At 39.9% G+C, this 26,016-nt stretch overlaps 1 protein-coding gene across 1 annotated transcript in view; it reads left to right on the plus strand.

The window, feature by feature from the left end:
* Positions 1–273: 273 nt before the first annotated feature.
* Positions 274–26,016, plus strand: part of dqx1 (DEAQ box RNA-dependent ATPase 1) — a 29,388-nt gene continuing 3,645 nt past the window's right edge. The window contains exons 1-10 of the mRNA XM_054757477.1: positions 274–578; positions 4,332–4,732; positions 6,895–7,088; positions 10,720–11,173; positions 11,527–11,826; positions 15,311–15,410; positions 15,577–15,735; positions 18,451–18,642; positions 18,743–18,868; positions 24,119–24,309. Coding sequence (XP_054613452.1) covers positions 4,397–4,732; positions 6,895–7,088; positions 10,720–11,173; positions 11,527–11,826; positions 15,311–15,410; positions 15,577–15,735; positions 18,451–18,642; positions 18,743–18,868; positions 24,119–24,309 — 2,052 coding nt within the window. The 5' untranslated portion in view covers positions 274–578; positions 4,332–4,396. The remainder of the gene's footprint in view (positions 579–4,331; positions 4,733–6,894; positions 7,089–10,719; positions 11,174–11,526; positions 11,827–15,310; positions 15,411–15,576; positions 15,736–18,450; positions 18,643–18,742; positions 18,869–24,118; positions 24,310–26,016) is intronic.

Below are 26,016 nucleotides of genomic sequence, written 5' to 3' on the forward strand. Positions count from 1 at the left end.
TTAATGTTATAAAATATATGTGTATATTATATAGCCAAAATTAAAGGACACCCTGATATGTACACACAGCCTCGTGAGCACGTGAACGGGGTATTTTACTGATTGTATTTATACGAATAAGAATCTTGAATAAACTTTTGTCTTATATCAGACTAAATTCTGCCTGTGAAATAAAACAGGTTCGTTTTAATTTAAAAATTCCACCAAATAAAATACCTTTTGCTTAAGGGGATTGCGCATGTTCGTCTTAGCTTTTTCCGAGGATCAGTGAACGCAACCCGGGATTTGACAGCACAAGACAGCAAACATGGCGCTTACCTGCTAGACCAACCAGGCAACATCTTCCCCGCCTTGCTGTCATCGTCAGCTGTCAGGAAGGAACCTGGCTGGGCGAGGATTAATGTTAAGTGACTGTGATCAGCTGTTGGCCTTTTTTCACCTTGCCTCGTTTTTATCGAGTTGCCCTGACTCGGAGAAAGTGGCTTATTGTACGAAGTCAAGTGAAGCGACTCAACGGCGTTGAACCGCTGTTACGGACGCAGTTTGGACTTCCTGACATCAAGCGAGATGTTAAACAGGTCGGAAATGATTTTACTTCACCTAAATATTGTAGCGTTGCTCCATATGTGTCCGTGTGTGACTGGATGACACTTTGCTTCGGATGGGGCAGTCAAAGACGAGGTGGCAGTCGTTAGTTTTTGGGACAAAGGCCAGCAAGACACGTTTGTATTTTGGTGGCTTCGTTGGCCACAGCTGTCCGAATGCAAATAAACTTTTTCCTACGTTGAGGTTTCCGCTTGAATAAAATGGTATGTAGTGCACGTAGTGTTCATCGAAAGCAGTTTACAAGAGTTCTGTCTGATGATGTTTGAAATTCCCATTATTGTTGTGGAGAGTGAAACGCACACAGATGATGACCCAGTAATGTACTCTTGATTAAACGGTGACGTCACCACTTCCGACTCTCTTGCTGGGCTTGGGTTGAGCATTTAAAGCTTCCCTCGGTGATCGTTGTCCAAACTGGTGGTGGTGATACATGCCAATTTTAGTGTCAGACCGATACCAAGCAAAGGCAACACTCAGGCAACATCGGTCGCATCTTTTAGCCGGTAAAATCAGGCCTTCAAAATAAAAGCACGACACTTTGTTCCTACCACCTGGCTGAACATTTTTTCTTCTGTCAGATGTAACAATATCAACAAAATAATATAATCTAATTTCTAATCTAGTTTGAGTAAAATAAATTGTGCAAAATAAGTAAGCAAAGGCAAAAACTACTACTGGCTGTCATACAAATTTAAAGCCCTTCTGTGGTCTAGGACTTACAAGTATTCCCTGTGTTGTTTTTTTTTGTAAACACTGTAACAATTATTTTTTTGGTTCATGCCCAAGTTTTTCCATTTATAAATTTTTAGAATTCTGTTTTTTTACCCTTTCCACTTTGCTTTCCAGCATATTGTTTGTACTTTTGTGACAGTAAATAAAATGTACCTTAATTAAATGCAAAAAAACCTTGCATTTACTGATGCAATACATCATTGGGCAATTTTTCCCAGTATTTCAGAAAGGGACGGAGCTTGGCTAACTTTTCTAATGGGATGTGAGCCTCTGCACACATTGCTACTAAATCCTCAACAAACTGTAATGCCCGTGCTTGTGGTTAAGGGAGACGCCCTTATTTTGTTTACACAATTAAACAGGATGTTGCAAACAGCGCTATTATTCTGAAGGCCGTAAGTGTGTTGTGTGTGTTGAGAATGTTTGTTGACTGTTAAGATGAGCTGGGTGCAAGAATAAATGTGCCTCTTGTCCTTGTTTCACTCAGAATTTGCACGTCAGTGGGCATCGTAAAATGCTTGGTTACATTAACGAGCATTAAAACACAACACAGCGTAAACACACTCATACAGCCTGAGTCGCACACACACAGCCGCACTAGCATGCTCTGCTAAACTAAGCCAACCCTGCTAGCTTCCATTCACGTTCCGTAAGGGGAGTTTTTCCTCAACTTTTGCTGGTGTTTCAGGTCGCCGTTTCAACATGTTTGGTTCAGGAGGGGGCGGGATAGTGTTTATGATGAGATTACGCCACGGTTGAGCAGTCCGCTGGGGAAATAGTTCCCCACACAAACATTTTTTCTCCTCATGATGACATCGTTTCATTCACATTATTAAAATTTTTGCAAGATTCCGCTTTTAACACTAGATTCTGTTAACATGGAAAATAAAACCCTACTTACAACATGCTTGGGGATATGATGGGATTTTTTTTTACACGATGGTTGCAGCTATTGAATATTTTAGTATTTGGGTATTCTACTGACAAACCCTTCAAATAATTGAGTAATCAGATAAACATTTTGCTTGGCTAAAGAGCAATAATAAAACACAAGAGAAAATAAGACATTTCACTGAATGAACGACCAATTGGTTTCATTTTTTTAGACAATTAACAGTTTTATTTCTTTAATTCACATTGTGCATAGGAACAAACTGTATTTATCCACCATGCTCAGTGAGTGCATGTATTGAACTATCATGTTGAAAATGCTATTTGTTAGCTCAGCTGTTTGCTTGGGACTACATAATGGTGCTTTGTCGGTAATGTATGCATCTGGGACTGTAATGATTTACTGGAAAAGGAGCGAAATAATAATTACTTTATTGACATTACTAAGACTAAATGACGTATTACATTATGTTGGTAGCTGTAATTTATGAACCCTAAACTTAGCCCAGCTGACTAGAAATAAGCCTAATATTTTTTGCAATATTTTGAGTTTTTGCAGTGTTCAATTTAAAATAAATACACCTACTGTAGCGGAGCACAGTAGTATATTTTATCAATCAACCAGGAGAGTGAGACACACACTTCCTTGTTCAATTACACAGAATCGTCTGCTAGAAATGACCAGCTACTGATAAGTGAGCGAAAATGTTTTATGTTTTCCATCTTTTTAACTCACAGCGCTGTCTTTGTGTAGATTTGTGTAGATGAAATAAACCCCGTATGAAGTCACATTAATCTTAAGGGCACACCATCGTAATAAACTAGTCTAATTTCTCCTATTCTTCCCTTTCGTCGCCTTGTCATTTTCTCTCGCAATCTTCAACTAAACATCACCTTTGTGTGGATGACATAAGCGTGTTGGTTATGTAATTGATGAGACTGAAGTGGCTAGGGTGAAAATCTTCAAGTTCCTTGGCACATACATCAGCGAGGACCTCACCTGGTCTCACAACACCCAAAAAGTTATCAAGAAGTCCCAAAAGAGACTGTACTTCCTGAGAACACTGAGGAATTTTTGCATGTCCACCAAAATCCTCAATTGCTTCTATAGATGCCCTATCGAAAGTGTCCTTACCGCCTCCATCACTGTTTGGTACGGTAACTGTACAACACGTGATAGGAAGGCACTCCAGTGGGTGATGAAGACCTCACAGAACATTGTTGGGGCAGCCCTCCCCTCACTACAAGACATTTATAAATCTTGAGTCCTGCGAAGAACAAACAACCTCATCAAGGATAGCACACATCCACAACACTCATTATTCACACTCCTACCGTCAGGCAGACGCTACAGGAGTTTGAAGTCCAGGACCACAAGGCTGGCAAACAGCTTTTACCCACAGGCCATCAGGCTTCTCAACAAAGCACTCACACACGCCACACGCAACACACGCACACACTCATAGCACTTTATTTATTTATTCATTGGTATTCATGTCTCTTCTGTTCTTGTTGCTTAATTTATTGGTATTAATGTTTCTTATTTTCATATTCATTTTGTTGTGTTTTCTTTCTTTTTTTGGGAGAATGAACAGAACAAGAATTTCATTACATAGCAGAACTACCTGTTTTACTATGCATATGACAATAAAACTCTTGAATCTTGAATCTTAAGTAGTTCCCAGGTACAGGGTATCAGTACCATATGGGTTCAAATGTGACATGTACCCATCCCTATACTATATAGCATTACTATGATGATGATGTGATGTCTCTGCTGGAATTCACCAGTGTGTTTATTTGCATCCTCCACCTAGACCTCCAACTCCATGGCTTCAAAGCTCATTTTTCCTTTACTCTTCGCTCACAACCTCTACCAGACACAATCACAACCACTTTTGTACTTCTATCTGCAAGCGATCATACAAGTAGTAGATCACCCGCAACACGCCCACTGATAGTATATGACATTTATACTTTGCTCACGTAACTTAGCACTGCTTATTTGGGATCTTAGTAGATCAGGCCCTGACTGTGTCTTCAGTGAAGTGAGCAATTTATGTCAGAGTTTAGGAATTGTTTTTTATGAATTCTTTCTGCAGGTAAACTCGAGCCCCTGTGTGAACCACCCTCTCGCTGGTCGAATCCTGATTCCCACCTGCTGGTGATGTCATCACCAGCAGAAAAGTCCTGCAGCACCCTGCCCTGTCCTGAGTCTGGACTTTCAGCCACAATGGACTCTTTGTCCATGTCTTCCCTCTTATCTGGGGACGCAGACAAGAACGGAGTCCAGGGAAGTGAAGGAGGCGAGGACGAGGACGGTCTGGGAGACCTAGAAGTGAACCCTTATGATGGCCTGCCTTTTTCCTCACGCTACTACACCCTGCTGCAGGAGAGGCAACGACTTCCGATATGGGCGCTCAGGCAGAATCTACTGGAGCACCTGGAGGGCCACAACATGGTGCTGATCAGTGCACCGAGTGGAGCTGGAAAAAGCACCCAGGTAAATAAATCAAATATTTGCGCTGGTACCTTTTGTTCTTAATTAGTTCCAAAAGGTCTGAGCAATTTTTCCAATAGGAGATAATGTAACTGTGTTAGGGTAACAGGACTGAGTGAAATAATGGACAGCAATCCCTCGTTTATTGCGCTTAAAGTTGGTTCCAGACCTGACTGTGATAAGTAAATTTCCGCAAAGTGTGATTTTTTTTATTTCTAAATGGAATTGTTTCATAGTTAGATCACAGAAAACCTGTTTATGACCTTTTAAATATGTTTTAAACATTATTAGAGCCCTCTAGATATGAAATAACACCCCTATAGTCACCTTTACACTCATATTACCCAATATAGTAGACATACGGTAATAACAGCAAATAAGACATAAATAAGACAGTGCTCGTTTGTGTTGCTGTAGATGTGTTCCGGTGCTAGGACATCTGAATGGGAGGTTGAACAGGAAGTGACATCGGGGGTTCAGAGTTGAGTTTTAGCTTGGGCTGGTTTACAGCCACAACAGTAGCCTGTGTTAGGGATTATTGTGTCTGCTGTGAAATCATTCAAACCTACAATAAAAGCCTTTTGTTCCGGTGATCAAGTCTAGAGCTGTCTCACCAAACATTACAGTAACATTAATTAATTAATTAACATACTGACGCCTAGTGACCAGTGTAGAATACTACATATCATCACAACATCTTTGAATGTGTCTTCTGAATGCCTTGCATTAGTATTTTACTTCATTTAGCCATTTTATCATATACAGTATCATATCTATCTATTAAACTTCCCCACAACATGATGTTGCCACCACCCACTTCATGGTGGAGATGGTGTGTTTGTGGTGATCCGCCGTGTTTAGCAAATATAGTGTCTAGTCCAGTGTTTCGTGAACCTTTCACAATCCGGAACCCCTTCAGACATTTGACCTGAAGTCATGTAACCCCTATTCTTGCACACTTAAAAAACATAATCCATAATAATCACACAATAAAACTTCTTAATTTGCTATATTTTATTAATTGTCATGATTATCCATCCATCTTCTATGCTGCTTATCCTCACTAGGGTTGCGGGTGTATGCCGGAGCCTATCCCAGCTGGAGCCTATCCCAGCTGACTTCGGGCGAGAGGCAGGGTACACCCTGGACTCTGCCAGTCAGTCGCCAGTCAATCACAGGGCACATACAGACAAACAATCATTCACAGTCAACTATGGACAATTTAGATGTCGCCAATTAACCTAACATGCATGTTTTTGGAATGTGGGAGGAAACCGGAGTAACCGGAGAAAACCCACGCACGCACAAGAACAACATGCAAACACCACACAGAGATGTCCAAACGGAGATTCAAACCCACATCTTCCTGATCTCTTGACTGTGGGGCCAACATGCTAACCACTAGGCCACTGTGTGGCCTATTATGATTAGATAATTGGTTTTTTTTTGGAAGAGTATGTCCTCAGTTGTCCCTTCATGAATGCACATACATCAGGACATGTGCAAGGCCAGTGTAATGTTCACTGACTCATATGTTATGTAGTAGCTATTTTAAAACATTCTCCCTTATGTTAGTGCGTCAAAAAACAGTGTTGGCTGATGCATGGTCAGCACAGTTTTTCGGGCCTTGCTCAAAAATCCTGTTGTTTGTATTATATTATAACTGCATGCATACTAGTGTAAAAAAGAGGGTCTCGGGTGGGTGAGATGCCACCTGGAATTTACTGGTTTAGAGTGGCCAAAGGTATAGATGGATGGGTGTGTGTGGTGGATTTATTTAAAACAAGATGTTAGTGAGGGTATACGGCATAGAAGATGGATGGATGGATAGGTGGTAAGATGTGGTGAGGAGTGATCGTTACGCTCTTTTACATAAACAACATGGCATACAAAGAATAATCAGTAAAACAATCCAACCGTTATTTGCATGAATCTGCCAAACATTGTGAGAAGATAATTAGCATTGAATTGGGGGTCCCCCAAGCGTCATGCCAGAAGTGACACGGCCTGTCTGTAGCAATACTACCTGAACTACTAGTTTTCAATCCGTAACAAGCGGTTTTACATAAGAGCTTATCAGATCCCAATGTTTAGTGTTGTATTTCTTCTTCCTCCTCTTGATGACTTCTCTCTGTCTTCTCCTCATGCTCATGTTCTGCCTCCAGGTGCCACAGTGGTGTGTGGAGTATGCTTTGTCCTATGAGTTTTGTCAGGGCCAGGTGTGCTGTTCCCAGCCCCATTCAGTGGCAGCGGTGAGTCTGGCTCTTCGTGTGGCGGATGAGATGGACCTCAGCCTGGGTCTGGAGGTGGGCTACAGGGTGGCTCATGATGACAGTTGTACACCCGACACCTTGCTCAGGTCAGGACAATGGATAATGGCCGTATAATAATCCAATTGTGCCACTATGTTATTATTATTATTATTATTACTATTAAATATCAGTCCGATGTGAGGAATTTTGACGTCATACCGATAAATCCGATAGAAATAGCTCTGATAACCGATTTATCGATTTTTCAGAACATTCCAATGAGGCAAGATCACCCGTACTGTGCTGTAGGTGTGCTAGGGCAAATCAAACGTTCCTTTTTGTCTATGTGTGACGTGTTTTGGACAAACAGTGTTGATTGACTCCTCACTGCCTCAGACACCTTGCACGCTTAGTTGAGGAACAGCCAGTCAGGACAGCTGATAGTAGAAGCACCCTCTGGTAATATACATTCAGTCCCAAACTTTCCTTTATCTGCAGTGCCGTATCAAAACAATTGTCCTCAAAATGTGCCCAAAGCAATACCAAAGAAAAGTGAACAACCTAACTCCATCTGCTGTTTCAGCAAAAGCCTGCCACACAATAAGCAGGCGTAATATAAAAAAATATGTATAACAAACAATAGAAATTCAACCAAAACGGCACCACAACAATATAAAATCCAATAAAATCCCTAGGCATTTGTGGGTGGGAGGGTTCTCGGAGAAACATCACTTCCTCCTGCTCCTCCAATTTCTTTGCGGAGACTGGTTTCAGTGACGAAAAGTGTAATAAATGGTAAATATTTTAACACTCAAGCACACATCTAACACAAGAAATATGCCTTTCAATGTTATTTTTCACTGTGAAAATAACAAGATGGAGGAGTTCGAGTACCTCGAGGTGAATGAGTGAAGGATGGAACGTGAGATCGACAGGCAAATTGGTGTGGCGTCTGCAGTGATGCGGACTCTCCATCGGTCCATTGTGGTGAAGAGGAAGCTGAGCCAAAAGGCAAAGCTCTCACTTTACCGGTCGATCTACGTTCCTACCCTCACCTATTGTCATGAGTTTTGGGTAGTGACCGACAGGACAAGATCGCAGGTGCAAGCAGCCGAAATTAGTTTTCTTCGTAGGGTGGCCCTTAGCGATAAGGTGAGAAGCAATGTCATCCAGGGAAACTTGGAGTAGAACCTCTGCTCCTCCGCACTGAGAGGAGCCAAATGAGGTGGCTCGGGCATCTGGTCAGGATGCCTCCCAGATGCCTTCCTGGGGAGGTGTGCAGGGTATGTTTGACTGGTAGGACGCCTTAGGGAAGACCCAGGACATGTTGGAGAGACTTAGTCTCTCAACTGGCCTGGGAACGCCTCAGGATCCGCCAGGAGGAGCTGGACGAAGTAGCCGGGGAGTGGGAAGTCTGGGCTTCCTTGCTTAGGCTGCTGTCCCTACGGCCAGGCCTGGGATAAGTGGTAAAAGATGAATGGATGGATGGATGGATGGATGGATAGATGGATGGATGGATGGATGGATGAAAATAGTGTTTTGTTGTCATGAGCACTTTAAGAGCATGAGATCATGTTGCACATTTTTGATTACACAAACCAAAAAGCTCTGTTTTACCTGTCCACACAAAAATGGCATTTTTGAAAGTCTCCACCCTGACCGAAGTTTTTCAAAAGATCAGTTTTTAAAGCCAAAAAGCTATGTTTGCATAGCTTGAAAACACAAAGAAAAAAATGGCTTTTTAAAATATCCGTATTGGTGCGGACATGTCCTTAGCATCAACATTTCAACTTGTTCTCCTCGTTTTACCCATTTTTGTTGTGTTTTTTTTTTTTTTTTTTGCGTTTTTACGATGTGCCAGTAAGAAAAAGAGCTGCGAGCCACACTTTTGAAAATCCTTATCAGCTGTATGTGTTGTCTTGTTTAATGGAACCAATATAGGTCACATCATTGGATGTCACCAGTTTTGTATGATAATGTCACATGATCCTTTTTGTTGTTGTTGCCGCCACACCTTGTTCTTTGTTCCCTGAACTTTGCTCAAGTTCTGCCAAGGTGGCAGTAAATGTATCCCAGCAGTCTAGCAGTAATGTGATGCCTGTAATGCCTTTTTCACTGCACTCTCAAATCATTGAACAAGTAAATGTGTCAGGATCTTTTTAACCTTTCACCTGCCAGTTCATGAGACATTTCCCTAGGAATGATATTTAGGAAGATTTTTAAGAGGTGCTCATTTTTTTGTCTCATAGAAATATTAAAGGAGCTGTTGCGACCTCTGACGTTGGCAGAGAAGCATTGCATTCTGTTACTTTCTGTTACATTCTGAGTACTTTCTGCGGTCAATACACGATGTGGACTAAGTGCAAAATATGTTTATCCAGACATAAACCCCTGCAGCAAATGGCAACTAAAATTCTGTTGTCATTTATAAAGCTGTGTGTCAAGTTGAATGCTTTAATACAAAATGTCCAAAGTGTGGCCCGCGGTTGTTGTTGTTTTTATTGGCCCGTGGCACATTCGAAAAATCAAATTTAACAACAAAAATAGAATTTTATAAAATATCAAAATATTAAGAGAAAGAAGTGAATATCTACCAAGAAAAAGTGGTAGTAATTTTAAGTATTTTTAATTAATAGTAATGTTAATTTTTAATTAAAGTTTAAGTCATATTATGAGAAACAAATAAAACAGCTAATAATTTTGGGGAAATTACGTTGCAGAAGAAGTTAGAATGTTATGAGAATGAGAAAGTCAAAATATTATGGGAATAAAGTCATAATTTCAAGAAGAAAATTTACAAGAAGAAAGTTGAAATAGCTGGGAAAAAAACCAAAACAACAAAACAGCAGAAATGGAAAAATCCACTGTAATCCATTTCACATCAATTGCAAAATATTTGTTCACTTCCTGTATTCCAAATGTTTTCTTTGCTAGTTGAAAATGCATAAAGTAATATGATTAGGTAATATAAGGTAACATAGTGTGACATGGTGATTAATCATGGTTAATTAATTTGAGAACCGTGATTAATCTGATTACAATTTTTAATCATTTGACAGCCCTAGAATAAATAATATTAAGAAAAGAAAATTGATGAAGATTAAGAAGAAAGTTGAAATATTTGGAAAATGGAAAAAAGGTGGCCTAGTGGTTATCATGTTGGCCACACAGTCAGGAAATTGGGAAGATCTAGGTTGGAATCTCCGTTGGGCATCTCTGTGTGGAGTTTGCATGTTCTCCCCGTGCGTGCGTGGGTTTTCTCCGGGTACTCCGGTTTCCTCCCACATTTCAAAAACATGCATGTTAGGTTAATTGGAGACTCAAAATTGTCCATTGGTATGAATGTGAGTGTGAATGGTTGTTTGTCTACAGTATATGTGCCCTGTGATTGGCTGGTGACCAGTCCAGGGTGTACCCCGCCTCTCACCCGAAGTCTCCAGCATAACCCTGCGATCCAAATGAGGATAAGTGGCGTAGAAGATGGATGGATGGAAAAAAAGGGGAATAGGCTTTTTCACTGAAATCACAAAGCTGAAATGCATTTTTTTTTTCTTGAAACATACAGTATATATAACTTTTTAGCACATCTAAAATATGAAAGTGGCCCTTGGTGGAATATGTTTGGACAGCCCTGACTTAATGTAAGTTTGTACGTGCGTGAATAGAGGCACAGCCTGCGTTGTATTTTCAGGGACGCTGCCAATGATGTTGAAGTTGACTTTGGTATCTTCTCCTCAGGTTTGTGAGTGACACGCTGCTGCTGGAGGAAATGATGTCAGACCCCTTGCTGCATCAGTACGGTGTTGTCGTCGTGGATGAGCTCCAGGAGCGCACGGTGGCAACTGATGTGCTGCTCGGCCTGCTGTGTGACGTCTGCCGCCAGAGGCCAGACAACTTCCGTGTGGTTCTCCTCGCTCACCTGAGTCTTGCTCCTCGGCTCGCCTCCTTCTTGGGACCCTCCGTCCCTCTCCTGTCCGTGGACAGCCTCCTCTCCAAGCCCACTACAAATGGGCAGGAAAAGCAAAGTGCGACTGAAGAGGAGAGGGACGTTACAAACCCGAAGAAAGTGGAGACGATGTACAGAGAGCTTTCACCTGGGAAGGAACCTGTGACTGCTGCCTGTCACATGGTTCTGGATCTGCATGGAAGAGGAGAGGAAGGAGATATGATGGTGTTTCTTGCCAGTGCACAGGTGCAACTTTTGCTTCATATGCTTTTACATCCGCTCATCACTGAGCAAAGCCTGTGCTGTACAGTCTTGTAGCTACTTCCATTTTAAGTCTTTTCTTGTACAGTGGAACCTTTATGGTTTTTGGTTTATATTGAAAATATGAGAAAAAATTTTGCCTCTACTCGTGTACGTTTCAAAACATTTTAAAAATGTATATTTTTATGGACGCTACAATTACTTTGTTTTTTGTCATTAGGTGATGGTCCTGATGTGTAACCCCTGCAAAAGGCAGGGATATACTGTAATACAAAAGCTTAATGAAATATTTCACTTTTACAAAGATAACATTGCTGCTTAATATTGTGTTTATGTAGGAAGTAGAGGAGTGTGTTGCCCAGCTGGAGGCAGAGGCCGTGGCTCTGAGTCCTCATTTGGGTTCTCTCAAGATTCTCCCCCTTCACGCCGGGCTGGGTGGGTTGACCCAAAGAGTGTACGAGTCCAACACCGAAGCGTCTATATCCAGGCAGAGTGACACCCCAGAAGAAACGGGCAGCTCGGCGATGGGAGTAGAAGGTCCGAAGAGAAAAGTTATCCTCACTGATGCCCTGGCGGAAGCTTCTTTCTCCGTGCCAGGCATCCGCTATGTCATAGACACAGGCCTTCAACTCAAAACTGTGAGTTTGTCAACATTTTTCACACAAGAAAACACTATGATACATTATCCATGTCCATGGTATTTATCATTTATTCATTTACTCACACCAACACTGCATCCAGCAGAGCCACCTGGCTAAATCTTGCAACCCATCGTGGCCTGCAGGCCAAAAGCTTTGCTCCCATGCCGGCTGTATGCAATACTCCTCCTACCTACAAGACAAAAACAGGGCTGTTCTTTAACGTTGGTGGGGTGCGTATGGCTGGGTAATGTCATTTAGCCTTCCACATAATTTACAGCGTTTGGTGTGCAGAGAATTTGATGACTTTGTGACATTCCTTCGCTTCCTTCTTAAGGCACAAACACAACAAACCGATCACTGTTGCTAGCTCTCACGGCAGAAACAAGCAACCCCTTCTCTGAAAACAAGCCCAACAGACAAACCACCACATTGTGAAAAAGAGGTAGCTTGTTAATTGGTATAAGTATATGCATATAGAAATGTTAGTGGTGCAATGATACACAAAATTCACGCTTCAGATACTTTAGATTCCGATGTGGCTAAAGTTCTTCCACCGCGGGCAACATACTGAAAAATGAAAGGATGCAAAGGCCACTTTTACGTTAAGAAAATGTAAAACCCATGTAGAAATACAAAGTTTTTTTTATATTTAAAGACAAAAACAGCCTGCATCTCCGTTCTGTGTTGTCAGTGGCAAAACATATTATTAGTGTGAACTTTTTCTCCTTACACCTTTTTGCTCATTTTAACTTTTTTATTGTTTTCACAAATATTTCGTCTTTCTTCTTGTACATTTTTCTTACTAGTATAATGTACGCATGGTGGCCTAGTAGTTATCATGTTGGCCACAACATGGGAAGACCTGGGTTCAAATCTCCGTTTCGGCATCTCTGTGTGGAGTTTGCATGTTTTCCCGTGCGTGCGTGGGTTTTCGCCGCGTACTCCAGTTTCCTCCAACATCCAAAAACATGCATGTTAGGTTAATTGGCGACTCTAAATTGTCCATAGGTATGAATGTGAGCCTGAATGGTTGTTTGTCTATATGTGCCCTGCGATTGGCTGGCAACCAGTCCAGGGTGTACCTCACCTCTCGAAAGTTAGCTGAGATAGGCTCCAGCATAACCCCACGACCCTAGTGGTAGAAGATGGAAGGATGGATGGATTATGACGTATATGTTTTATTAATGTAATATTTTGACATTATTATCATGACATAACTGTTACTCAACCTAATTTTCCAAAAATAGAAACGTTATTCTTTGTTTTGCTTGTTTGTCATAATATTATGCCTTAAAAAAAAACACACAAAAAACATATTTTTTTCTTTAATGTTTCATCTGTATGCTATTTTTTCTTTCCTTATTTAATCATGTGTTTAGGATGTGCCGAGAAATAAGAAAAAAAAACAGCCGCAGACCATAAATGTCCCCCGGGGTGTCCAAACCTTTTCCACCATTGGTCACAGAGTGAAAAATGACAGGATGCAAGGGCCACTGTGATATTTTGTTAAGCGTAGTATAGTATAAAGCATAGTTAAGTATAGATAGAAAAAACTGCACCTCAACTTTGTGACATAGGTAAAAAGTTGTTAATATGAGCTTCACTCTTTTTTCCATTTTTGCTGTTAGTTTTTTTAATTTTTAACTTTATTCTTAAATTATCTTTGTAAATTTTCTTTTCGTAATATTATGACTTTTATCCCATCTTTTTTTTTTAAACTTTATTCCCAACCTAACTTTATTTTATTTTGTTTGTTTCTCACACGACTCTAAATTGTCCATATGTATGAATGTGAGTGTGAATGGTTGTTTGTCTATATGTGCCCTGCCATTGGCTGGCGACCAGTCCAGGGTGTAACCCGCCTGTCGCCCGTAGTCAGCTGGGACAGGCTCCAGCATGCCCCCGCGACCCTAAAGAGGAGAAGCGGTATAGAAAATGGATGGATGGATGGATGTTTTTTTTCAATTTCTGCTGTTTTTTACATTTATTTTCCAACTATTTCAACGTTCTTGTAAATTTTCTTCTCGCAATTATGACTTTATTGCGATATTTTCAATTCATTCTCATAACATTATAACTTCTTCCGCAACCAAATTTTCCATAAATTACAACTTTATTCGTTGTTTTGTTTTTCATAATAGTACGACTTTAATTAAGTCATGTCTTTTTTCTTCAATATTTCAACTTCATGCAACTAAAATGTTTTTCTTCAAATTACAAAATTATTCATGTAAAATTTAAACTTTTTCCGTTAGATTGAAACATTTTTCTCTTAATATTTTGTGGAAAAAGTGTGGACACCCTTGCTGTCGGAACATCTCAAAAAGGATCAGTGGAAACAGGATGCACCTGATTTCATTGTTTTCTGTTAAATCTTTATAGGTCACTTAAAAAAACAACTTGTTGTTCATGTTGACATTATGTTGTATCAGAATTTTGACAAGAACTGAGGCTGGAACCAACTGACCTACCATCTGAGCCATGTCACTAAGTGTAGAATATGTGGAATGTGTTGAAAATGGTAAATGCTTTTTCACCAGGAGGGGGCGTCATTTAATTTGTGCATTGTTTGGGGGGAATTTGAAATGTTGGAAATTAAAAATGGAGACTGAATGTTGAAATGTATAAAAAGTTGAAAGATTCAGACGGGATCGAACCAGCAACCATGGGGTTGGAACACAACCACTATACCTCCTGAGTCATTTCCGCCTGCAGAATAAGTGGAATATTACAGTAATGGAAGATGATTTTCCACCAGTAGGGGGCACTAAATATATTGCCCATTCATTTCCAATGGGAAAATTGTCACAGAAAATATGAAATCCAGTAAATGTGTGAATATTTTGAAAAGTCCTGACTAGGTGTGCCACGAGACATTCATTTCACATGACGAGACGATACACGAGATCGGTTCTACAAGAATGAGCTGAGACGAGATTTTGACTTACTTACTTTTATGAAAGTACAATGAAAAATATAAAAAGTGTATGATGATAAACTGCAGTCTACTAATTTAATTTCTACTACGTTACGCCCACTGAGACAAAGACTGACTTTATGGAAAGACTGTTTTATGGGAAAAAAAACACGCCAAGGCCCTGAAACCAATGCACAGAGTGATCCGAAACAGACAGCCATGCACAAATATATTGTGGCGGCAAAATTATGCATTTTCATTTATTGTGTGTTTAATTTATTATTGTCCCAGGCCTAGGCCTACTTTTTTTCTGAATGAGTACTCTTGTCACATTTTAATCTTGTGAAATCTTGTGACACCCTTAGTCCTGAGAGATAGCCAACGTGTTCTGAATGAGCTGAGCATTTTGACACTCTTTCGGTTGAAATTAAATAAATAGATGAAAACTGGTGCAGAATTTTATGTGTGAATGCTTCTTAGCTTTCACACAATGAAGACGTTTCATTAAAAGACTGCTGTGATGAAGGCTGTTGCTTTCTTGATGTGTGAAATTTTCCACCACAGGTTTACAATCCTCAGATAAGGGCAAACTCACAGATCTTGAGGACAATCAGCAAAACACAGGCCGACATGCGAGCTCAAAGAGTGAATAGCCACCTACCTGGTAGGTCAAAGGCTACGGCTGCACAGCACAATGTAGCATTTCCGTGGTTTTGAAATAATTGGAACTGTCTTTGGAAAGTTTCAGATTGGGCAAATTCATCGGCTGTGTGAGTATTAGAATCACCTTTGTCATTACAGTTTTCTTTGTTTTCCTGGTTGTCCTGTAGGGCTGTGTGTGCACCTGTACCCCCAGTCTCTGTATGACGATGGATTGGGGGCAGCTCATTGTCCACGGGTCATGGAGGAAAATCTCAGCCACTTGGTCCTGTTGCTCAAGAGGCTGGACATTGCTGACATGGGACAATGCAAGTTCTTGGACAGACCAGGTATTTTTATACAACACAAAAATACTAAGCTTGTGTGGTAACATGTGATTATATGGAAACAACACTCCAGTTCCTTCTTCTGGGTTCAAGAGAACACAGTCAACACACCCAGTTTAGAAGGACAAGAGATCAGCGGTGTCCGAAGTGCGGCCCGCGGCCATTTGTGGCCTGTTGCTGTTTTTTTAATGGCCTACTGCACATTTAAATACAGAATTTAACAAGAAAAAACAGCAAATGGAAAAATCCGCAATAATTTTACAATAATAAAGTTAAAATATTAAGAGAAAAAAGTTGTAATCCAATGAGAAAAAGTTCAAATTTCACAAGAATGTTATATATTATATATATTGTATGTATATATATATTGTATGGTGTATTATGAAGAAAAATAAAATAAACGTTTTGTAGCAAAGTTGAAATATTACAGAAGAAAGAGCTTATTTTTTGAAGATAATAATATATGATATGAAAAACAAGCAAACAACATAGTTGTAATTTTTTGGAAATTAGGTTGCAGGAAACATTGTAATGTCACGAAAATAAAGTCACAATGTTATGGGAATAAAGTCATATTTATGAGAAGAGAAATTACAAGAAGAAAGTTGAAATGGTTGTACATTTAAAAAAAACTACAGCAACAGAAATGGAAGAAACTGCTGTAATTGTAAGAGAAAAAAGTTGTATACTAATGAGAAAAAAAGTCGCAATTTTACACGAATAAACTTGAAACTCATATCATGAGGAAAAATAATGTCATGTTAGTAGCATGAAGTTGAAATATTAAAAGTTATTTTGTAAGTTGATGAGAAAACAAGTTTGTAAGTTAATGAGAAACAAACTAAACAAAGTTTTTTTTTATCTGGTTGGAGAAAAAGTCAAAATATGATGGGAATAAAGTTATAATATTATGAAAAGAAAATTTATGAACATTATTATTATATTTGGGGGGGAAAAACAACTGCAGAAATGCAGGGGGAAAAGGGCAAAGAGTGAAGTTCATAATAATAATAGGCTTTTTCACCTACATCACAAAGCAGGGATACAGATTTTTCTTAAAATACTGCAAATATAACTTCTTAGCATATGTACATCTGTTGCTTTATAAAATATCAAAGTGGCCTTGCCTCCTTTGATTTTTCAGTAAGTTTGGACAACCCAGCTATAAATACAAAAGTTGTCTTGGTGCTTCTGACTCCAGAAAAAATCAATCAATCAGTTTATACCGGCCTGCGTCTAAAATCTCTGATACAAGCAGTCCATTCCAGACTCCAACACTTCTGTCTAGCAGCGGACGGATAGAGCCCATCCAATCACAAATGCAGCATGTGCTGACAAAGTAGCAAGGCGAAGGAGTGATGTTGGCCATGTGGTGATATTTTTCATAAACGTTAGAAAAACACGTTGCAGCTAAGTGCAAAATTGGTCATTCACAGCTTTCTTGTGGTGGCACAGACTTGGGGAAGTTTAATACAACCTACCTCATCGCATATTTGAAGCAGCGTCACAAAAAAAATGCTCTCTCAATCCGCCAAGGCTGTCTGAAAATGTTTGCATACCTTGAGAAACTACCACGGGACGGCAAAAAGTCATTAGCTATAACGGAAAAGAGCCGACCTCTGTCAGTGGTGAGTAATGTCGGGTTTAAATACTTACTTTTGCTGACTGTTCTCTGTTTGAGTAACATCACTTGATCAAGACTTTTCTACCTAGCATCCCACACTACAAAATAAGTCATAAAAGTATGTATGATTTCTGCTGAATGAGGAGAAGTGGTATAGAAGATGGATGGATGGATGGTATTGGCCTATACTCCAAGTGAAAAAGTTGTATCGGGACACCCGAATACTTGACCTGTATTATATCTCCTATGGAATCTTCCATGTGTGTAGATTGTCAATCACCCAGTTTAATCACAGGTTGAATGGAGGCAGTGTTTAAGTGTGGAGTCTCCTGTTTATGTCTCTGGATGGTGTGTCCCCTAAGCGTGACCACAAGAGGATTATTGTTGTTGTCGTTGGCCAGTGTGGCTCCTTCGCCTTGTTTAATGTTAAATATTGAACTTTGCAGCATTTGAGAAGTTACAATAATTACGGATTTACTTTGAGTCAATTTGTTGTCCACCACTCACCAAACTTGAACGAACATTTTGGAGTGCCTTTGCCGTTTCCCCTGCACAACAACGAGAAAGCCTGCACTTGGGGTGGGATTGTTTCTGTGATTCCATTTCATAGCACAGCGGTAGACTTTTCAAACAAGGCCGGTGAAATAAAATACTAATCACATGTTTTCAGTTTGAACCCTGCCTAAAGGTTCCTGGATCTTAAAAAGTTCTACCCTAATAGAAGGACCCGGAAAAAGACAGGGTCTTCATTTCATGCAGAGTTTCAGGGTAAAATTAAGCATATTTTGGACTTATTATAGGCTATATTCAACCACAAAACAGCATGATTTATTAAATAATATATTTTTGAAAAAGCGTGTATGGTGAAGCTGTGAAATTTGTGGTAAGGGATTACTGTACTGTACTGTCACCTGCTGTCAACGTAAGGGCAAAATAGATTTCAGGTTTCAATGGTGGTAGTTGACTTATTTTATACTTGTATACCTGTTGGGGATATCAATAATAATATTTATAGATGCTGATAGTGGCAGGTAAAGACTTTTTTTCATGTGTAGAAGTGGTGTGTTTCTCAATTCTCCCGTCACCTCTTCCAGCCCCCGAGGCTTTAATGCAGGCCTTGGAGGACCTGGACTACCTGGCAGCGCTGGATGACGATGGCAACCTATCGGAAGTGGGCATCATCATGTCAGAGCTGCCGCTGGAGCCGCATTTGGCTAAAGCGCTGATTGCCGCGTGCGAGTATGACTGTGTTGATGAGCTGCTCACAATAGCTGCCATGCTGACGGGTATGAAGCATTTTTATCGATGGCGCTCACACTGATGATAAAACAATGAAAACACCATCTACTTTTTCACGTGAATGGTGTGATGTTGGCCTTTCGTCAGCTCCATCCTGCTTCTTGACGGCAGAACCCAGCAGAGAAGAGGCTGCTGTTGCACAGTGGCGACCTCTAATGCACAGCGACGGCGACCACATGACTCTCATCAACATCTACAACGCTTACATGGAACGTAAGTACACACTCCATGTGCAGGGTTTTTCTTCCAGAGTACCCACCACCATTGGAGTGTGGCTGAGTAAGTGCTTTCTGTGCTCACCACTCCACCAATACGGCTCTGTGCGTGTTTGTTGAAAATGTTGAAGGTAGGTCTGCTCCGATCAGGGTTTTATGCTGCCGATTCCGATACCGATCATCCATGAGTGAGATTGGCCAATACCGATACCGATCACATGGACTAACTGTACGTTTTTCAATTTATTTATGAGTGCTATTGGCTAGCTAGCTAGAGTTGGACAATTCCTAGGGCCCTTGGGAAATTGGTCATTATTAAAATATAAACTTTTGGGTGGATTGTTGTTTTGTTTTGTTTTTGGCCTTTATTTGTGTGAAACAATATTTGTACTATTTGACACAAACAGGAATTTAACTTGATGCATGTTTTGGAGTAGTACAAATACATGAGAAAAAATAGTTCAATAATATTAAAATAGAATTTTAAAATTAGAATAGAATTTGAAATAGAAATCTGTCCTGCTTAACTTAAAACAGAATCCATTGAGTGTCCGGGTTGCAGGGGCATCCAACTGTCATCACTATTACAGCTGTCAACTATTTGTTTTTATTTATTACTGGCAACATTCAAATTGTACGCTACTTTATTTACCAAGCACATCTCCACTCAAACAGTGTGGCCATCGTCTTTATGCTATTTTGTGGTCATTTGTCATTATGTAAAGACATAAAGTCTGAATTGAACAGTTATAATAAAAAACTGCAAAGAGTTGAAGCAAATATTCTTTGACCCTTTGGTGAGCTACTCAAAATCAGCTGGTGAGCTAGGAGACCCCTATGATAGTATCACCATCGTAAGGCTGGACTCACAATGTGTTTATGTTATGTTCATGAAACAACCACACGCAAATAGTGTTTTGAGGATAAGACATAGTTGGTATAATGACAACAAGAGATTAAACTTGTTCAGTGACACTTGAAAAAGATGTACGTACCCCATGAATGTGATATCCACTTCCTCATGGGATAAAAACGAGCTACGACCGAACCGCCTTGCTTGTTTGTTTTAAAAACAAAATGTCACTGTGGTAAAAGGCCACATTTGGAGTCAGAAGACCAGAAGCTAAGGCAAATAACTCTAGCTGCTAGGCAATAGGTTTGATAAGAGAGTGATCAAATATGCTGGCATTGGTGTAGCCTTAGGCAAGCTGTCAAACTAAAGCCATTGCGGCAATGTGGGACAAAGTGCGCCTTTTGTCGGCTCAATACGGGTGTTGGCAACCATCCATGAGACAGCAGACATGTAGGGTTTGCCGTAGCACACTGATGTTTTTTTGTGATCAACTTTGAAAGGCAGTTATCGGCATATGCCGATCATATGTTTTTTTACAGACATCAGCCGATACTGATTCATGGCCAATCAATTGGAGCATCCCTAGTTAAAGGCATACTAGATAAAAGTCCATGAGATTCTACTATCCAGGTTATCCTAATTTAATATGTCTGAACAAGCTCTCTCGGGTCAATTCCCATTTAACGCATAGTACACAGTACGTCCGGCCTCTCACCCAAAGTCGGCAGGGATAGGCTCCAGCATACCCCTGCAACCCTAGTGAGCATAGAAAATGAATGAATGAATGAATAAAACAGTATGTGTTGGTGAATGATGTTCCTCTTCACCAAAATCCGACCAGAACTGGGCTCACGGGACCAAATTGGTTGTAAATCACCATTGATGCACTACACTGCTGATGGGGGTGTCATACAACTTCATGTCAAAACATCTGAACTATCCAATTAAGGAGGTTCTAAGTAGAGCTTCAAAATGCAAAAAGAAGAAATGGGATTGAGACAAAAACAAATTTTGAGTAAGCAATTTATTGCAAACAAACATTAAACTGAAATAGGGTATTCATCAGCTTATCAAAAGTTTAAGATCATAGCTCCAAAACCCCCCCAAAACCCCTAAAATAGAAATCAAATGTTCAAAAAGGACTCAAAAATGAGTAGCTGCACCATTGTTGTTAATTACCTGGTTAATTGGGCATGCTTGATGCCAGTGTTTCCAGGAGGCTAGTGGGAATGTTTCTCCAGGTGGTGAAGATGGCTTCACGGAGGGCATCCACTGTCTGGAACTGATGTCCATTTTTGTAAACTTCCCTTGCCATCCATCCTCAAATGTTCTCAATTGGATTTAGATGAGGGGAACATGCAGGATGGTCCAAAAGAGTGAGGTAATTCCTCTAGAAGAAGTCCTTTGTCAGGCGGGCATTGTGAACTGCAGCGTTGTCCTGTTGAAAAAGCCAGTCATTACCACACAGACGAGGGCCTTCAGTCATGAGGGATGCCCCCTCCAACATCTCCACATAACCATCTGCCGTTTGACGCCCCTGCACAACCTGAAGCTCCATTGTTCCATTGAAGGAAAAAGCACTCATGATGGCGCCCCCTCCACTATGCCATGTGGAAAACATCTCAGGTGGGATCTCCTTGTCATGCAAGTAACGTTGGAAGCCATCAGGACTGTCAAGGTAAATTTTTTTCTCATCAGAGAATAAAACTTTCTTCCATCTTTCAGTGTCCCATTTTTAGTGCTCTCGTGCAAATTTCAAGTGGCCAATTTTGTGGCGTTGAAGAAGACGAGGCGTTTGAAGACATTATTTCTTCATAAAACCCTTCTCTAGCAGATGCCACGTGATGGTTGTTGGACTGCACTTGGCACCAGTGTTCCCCCTAATATTTCAAGGAGCGGATCATACACAAAAACGACCTGAGCATTCCTTGGACCTCTTTAAGAGCTATCAGATGCGCACAATGTAGCAAACCTGAGAACTGAAACTTCCATTCTGTCATATTTTGAATATGACTGGTTTCAAACAAACGACAAGGAGGGATTCCACAATGTAGCTTTTCTTTCTTCTCAATCTCCGACAAAACAAGCTTTTTCTTGTTTACCATTTATATTGTTAACTAGGTATACTTTAATTTCCTCATTTGACTTTCACTTTCTGTTTTAAAGCAGCCTGTTGTGGCACTATTTCATCCTGGAAATTTACTTGAAATTGGTGCCATATTTTTCAAGTTTACTTTTGTCTAAATAAATAAATTGATATAAAATTAACTCTTAACCGACCTTCCGGTCTCTTCAGCAACACAAACAAACATGCATAGTTACGCAACATATTCAGTCCACGTGTTTCACTCCAAAAACTGGCTTGCTACTTTGGCTTTGCAGTATGTTTTATGAAGCAGTCTTTTCTCTTTCAAAAAAGAAAAAAATCTCACCCAGTTTCACCTCTTGTTCTAATGTTGCCACATATTCTGACAGCCAGTCCACCTTCAAAAATACGGGGTTTTTGTTTGTTTTTTTTTACTTTGGCTTGGTGAGCGGATGTGGTACTGCCCTTTTGTTTCACCATAGTATGGGTTAGCAAGCAGCATTTAGCTCTCTTAACGCCGCTGCACCATTAACTATAGGTTACCCTGCAAAACAGCGGCATGTACTATGTAACACGTTGTTAATGAATTGATTGGCGCAAACAGGATCTTATCATTGGCTGGCCAGTGTTTGTCACTTGGTTATATGTTACCGCTTTTTGTCACCTGTCACTCACTGAGTTGCATTGCAAATGTCACAGAATAAATGATGTGTTTATTTCATTTCCAATTCAGGTTGGATTGTATTTTGTATGCTGCATGGATTTGCTGTACGCTGCGAACGCGAGAACAGAGCACGATTGCACAGGCGTGCAGCGTAGATTAACCAGTAACAACCTTCATTTGGGCTGAGGATCGTCTTGTATTTTGGCGGGCAGCCAATCAGATCCATTGCCTCAGGGCCAGTGAGATTTTTTGGGGGGGTCTACCACCTGACCTTTTTGTTCCATAACCCTCAGGATCTTTGAAGAAGTTTAAAATAACTCTTACTACGTCCAACCTCAGCAGCAATGGTGATCTGTGAGAGGCCTTGCTTATGCAGCTCAACAATCCGACCACGTTCAAAGGGAGAAATATTATAATAAATATAGCCGTGGTCTTTAACTTTTGATCAGCTGATAAACAGCCTATTTCACTTTAATGCTTGTTTGCAATAAATCAGCTCAAATTTTTTTTGTCTCACTCCCATTTCTTCTTTTTGCATTTTTAGGCTCTACTTAGAACAGGGGTGCTCACACTTTTTCAGCCTACGACCTACTCTACCTCCTACGTAAAACATAGAAGATATATATACTATTTAGCATGTATACTGTAGCTATGTACATTGTACATGTATATAAGCGTTGCACACACCTTTTCAGCATGCAAGTTATAAGTCTACCAATTACTATAAAACATATAACATATATGACATCTAAACGATAAACTTTGAAATCACTATACTAAATACTAATGATATTATTACTGGTCATCATAATAGTTTATATCATTCAATAATTCACAATTTCAATATGGCAATAAAGATAATTATACCGAAACGTTAGAGTTCTTTATTCCAAGAAGAGATCAGTCGGAAACACTTTTCTCTATTTCCAAAGTTCAGCGCTGGACTTCATTCCATCAAAGAAGAAGTAAGAAGTCTCGAGTCAGGAAGTGCCTATTCAGTTATGGTATTCTCGAGTCCCGCCCACGCAGGGGCGGTACCCTTTCCCAGTGGTGTGTGGCAATGTGGTTGCATCTACTGTACGTAACGTTCATTAGGGCACACAGTTCATGCATTACGTCCAGTTAGCATTTTCTATCAACCATTAGAGATATACAAGAAATGAAATGATTATTACTGTATATTAAAAAGGTTTCAGCAATGAGCACATTTTCCAATTAATGATTAAATAATAATTTCATAAACAAAAGTGTAGAAAACATGCATTTCTACACTGAAGTTCAGGATACGAAGCCGAGCCAGCAAACTATTGACTTTTTTCTACACGACTAGCCACTACACGTGAACGGATAACTTTTGTTATCGATATAGGCATCTTAGCGCTCAGTTAGTTTATCCGTAATTGGACAGGGCCGCACGGTGGTCTAGTGGTTAGCACGTTGGCCAATACAGGAACAGCCTGGAGATCGGGAACACCTGGGTTCAATTCTTCGATTCCCTGGGCATTTCTGTGTGGAGTTTGCATGTTCTCCCCGTGTGCGTGTGGGTTTTCTTGACAATAACCAAAATCGCTTCTGTTCTTACATCAATAGCTATGGCATTGTGCTGCCAAAAAAGTAAACTCTGGTCTGCATATGCTCACGGCAGATAATCAGGATGAGGCATGGTGCACAACGCATTTCTTGAGCCATGCAGCCTTGCGCCTGGCTGTGGTGATCAGGGCCGAGCTGCTGGAGGTCATGCAGCGAATAGAACTTCCCGTGTCGCCTCCTGCTTTTGGATGCCAAGACAACTGCACAAATATCAAGAGGGCCCTCATCTCAGGCTTCTTTCTCAAAGTAAGTGTCCACTGTTTCAACCAGACAACACCCACCCCAATCCGGGATTGCTGTTCAATGTGTATGAATACATGTTTAATTATACTGTATTCTACAATACAATCATTTTTGCCTTTTTATTTCATTATAGTAAGTTTAGGTACTGAAGTGGAAATAACTCCATTGTGTATTATTGTGTATTACACCGTGCAAAAACCACCACCAGCATTACTGCACTTAACTTTTTGTCATGTTTGTACTTTACTATTTCTGCCAGGGCCCACTTTTACCATTACTTGACCGCACAATACATGCCCGCCTATTGCGGGAAGTACGTTCCGGGACCACCCACGAATGGTGAAAAACCCTGAGACATAAAAATCCATCAAAATGTTTATTTTGGCACTCTAACACAAACCAACAGAACGCCATCAAACCAAGCGCTCCAGTTACTCACGGTACAGCCAAAAATAACACATGTGGAACACACAATATAACTGCACCACACAGACTGTGCAGGTGTCAAAATAAGCACATGGACACTAATATACATGCAAAACAATACTATTTTATACTAATGTATAACCCACAAGGCATGCTGGGTCAAGCTCTCGATGTCATTCCACATCACTCGTGGCTGTCGATGTAACATACACTTCTGTGGTTCATGTGAGTCTGATAATGGAACATTAAAAACATGTAAAATTCTCTATACTTTGATGTATAAGTCGCACCTGACTACAAAGTCGCAGGACCAGCCAAGCCAGGAAAGTGCGGACTGGGGGCCGTTTGCAACCTGCGGCTGTCTTTTTATTGGCCTGTGGCACATTCTGAAAATATAATTTAACAAATTTAAAAAGCGAAAATGTACAAACCAGCAGTAATTTCACAAGAATAAAGTCAAAATATTAAGAAATTGTAATCTAACAAGAAAAAGTCGAGATTATTGTTGTAATATTGTGAGGAAAAATAACGTCATTTAAGAGCATAAAGTTGAAATAATTAAAGAAAAAAGGTATTATTTTTTAAAGTCGTACGTGCATCCCATGAGAAACAAACAAAACGCTAAAGTTGTCATTTTTCGAAACTTAGCTTTGGAAAAAGTTATGTCACGACAATCAAACCAAAATATTTTATGAATAAAGTAAATTACGAGAAGAAAATTTACCTGAATAAAGTTTAAATAGTTGGGGGAAAAACTGCATAAATTCAAAAAACAGCTGTAAAATTACAAGAATAAAGTCAAAATATGAAGAAAAATATGTAATTTTAGTAACATAGAGCTGAAATATTAAAGAAAAAATACGTAATATGAGAAACACACAAAACCAAATGAAGTAATTTTTGTATAACTAGATTTGGGGGGAAAAGTTAGAATATGGGAATAAAGTCATAATATTCCAGAAAGAAAATTTACAGAAGAAAGTTGAAATATTTGGCGAAAATAAACAAGCAACAAAGATGGGAAAAAAGACCGAAAATCGAAAAAGACCAAAAAGAAAGATGGAATTTCACACGAATAAACACCTTCTTCACCTATATCACAAAGCTGAGATGCGGTTTCTTCTTGAAATATGTCTAACTTGTTAGCAAATCTACATGTATTGATTTACAAAATATCAAATTGGTCCTTGTATGCTTTAATTTATCACTGTGTGGCCCTCAGTGCAAAAAAGTTTGGGCTCCCCTGAGCATGAAAAGTGCCAGTCATAGTCCGGAAAATACGGT

The sequence above is a fragment of the Dunckerocampus dactyliophorus genome, chromosome 17, assembly GCF_027744805.1.
Source record: "Dunckerocampus dactyliophorus isolate RoL2022-P2 chromosome 17, RoL_Ddac_1.1, whole genome shotgun sequence".
NCBI classification, from domain to species: domain Eukaryota; kingdom Metazoa; phylum Chordata; class Actinopteri; order Syngnathiformes; family Syngnathidae; genus Dunckerocampus; species Dunckerocampus dactyliophorus.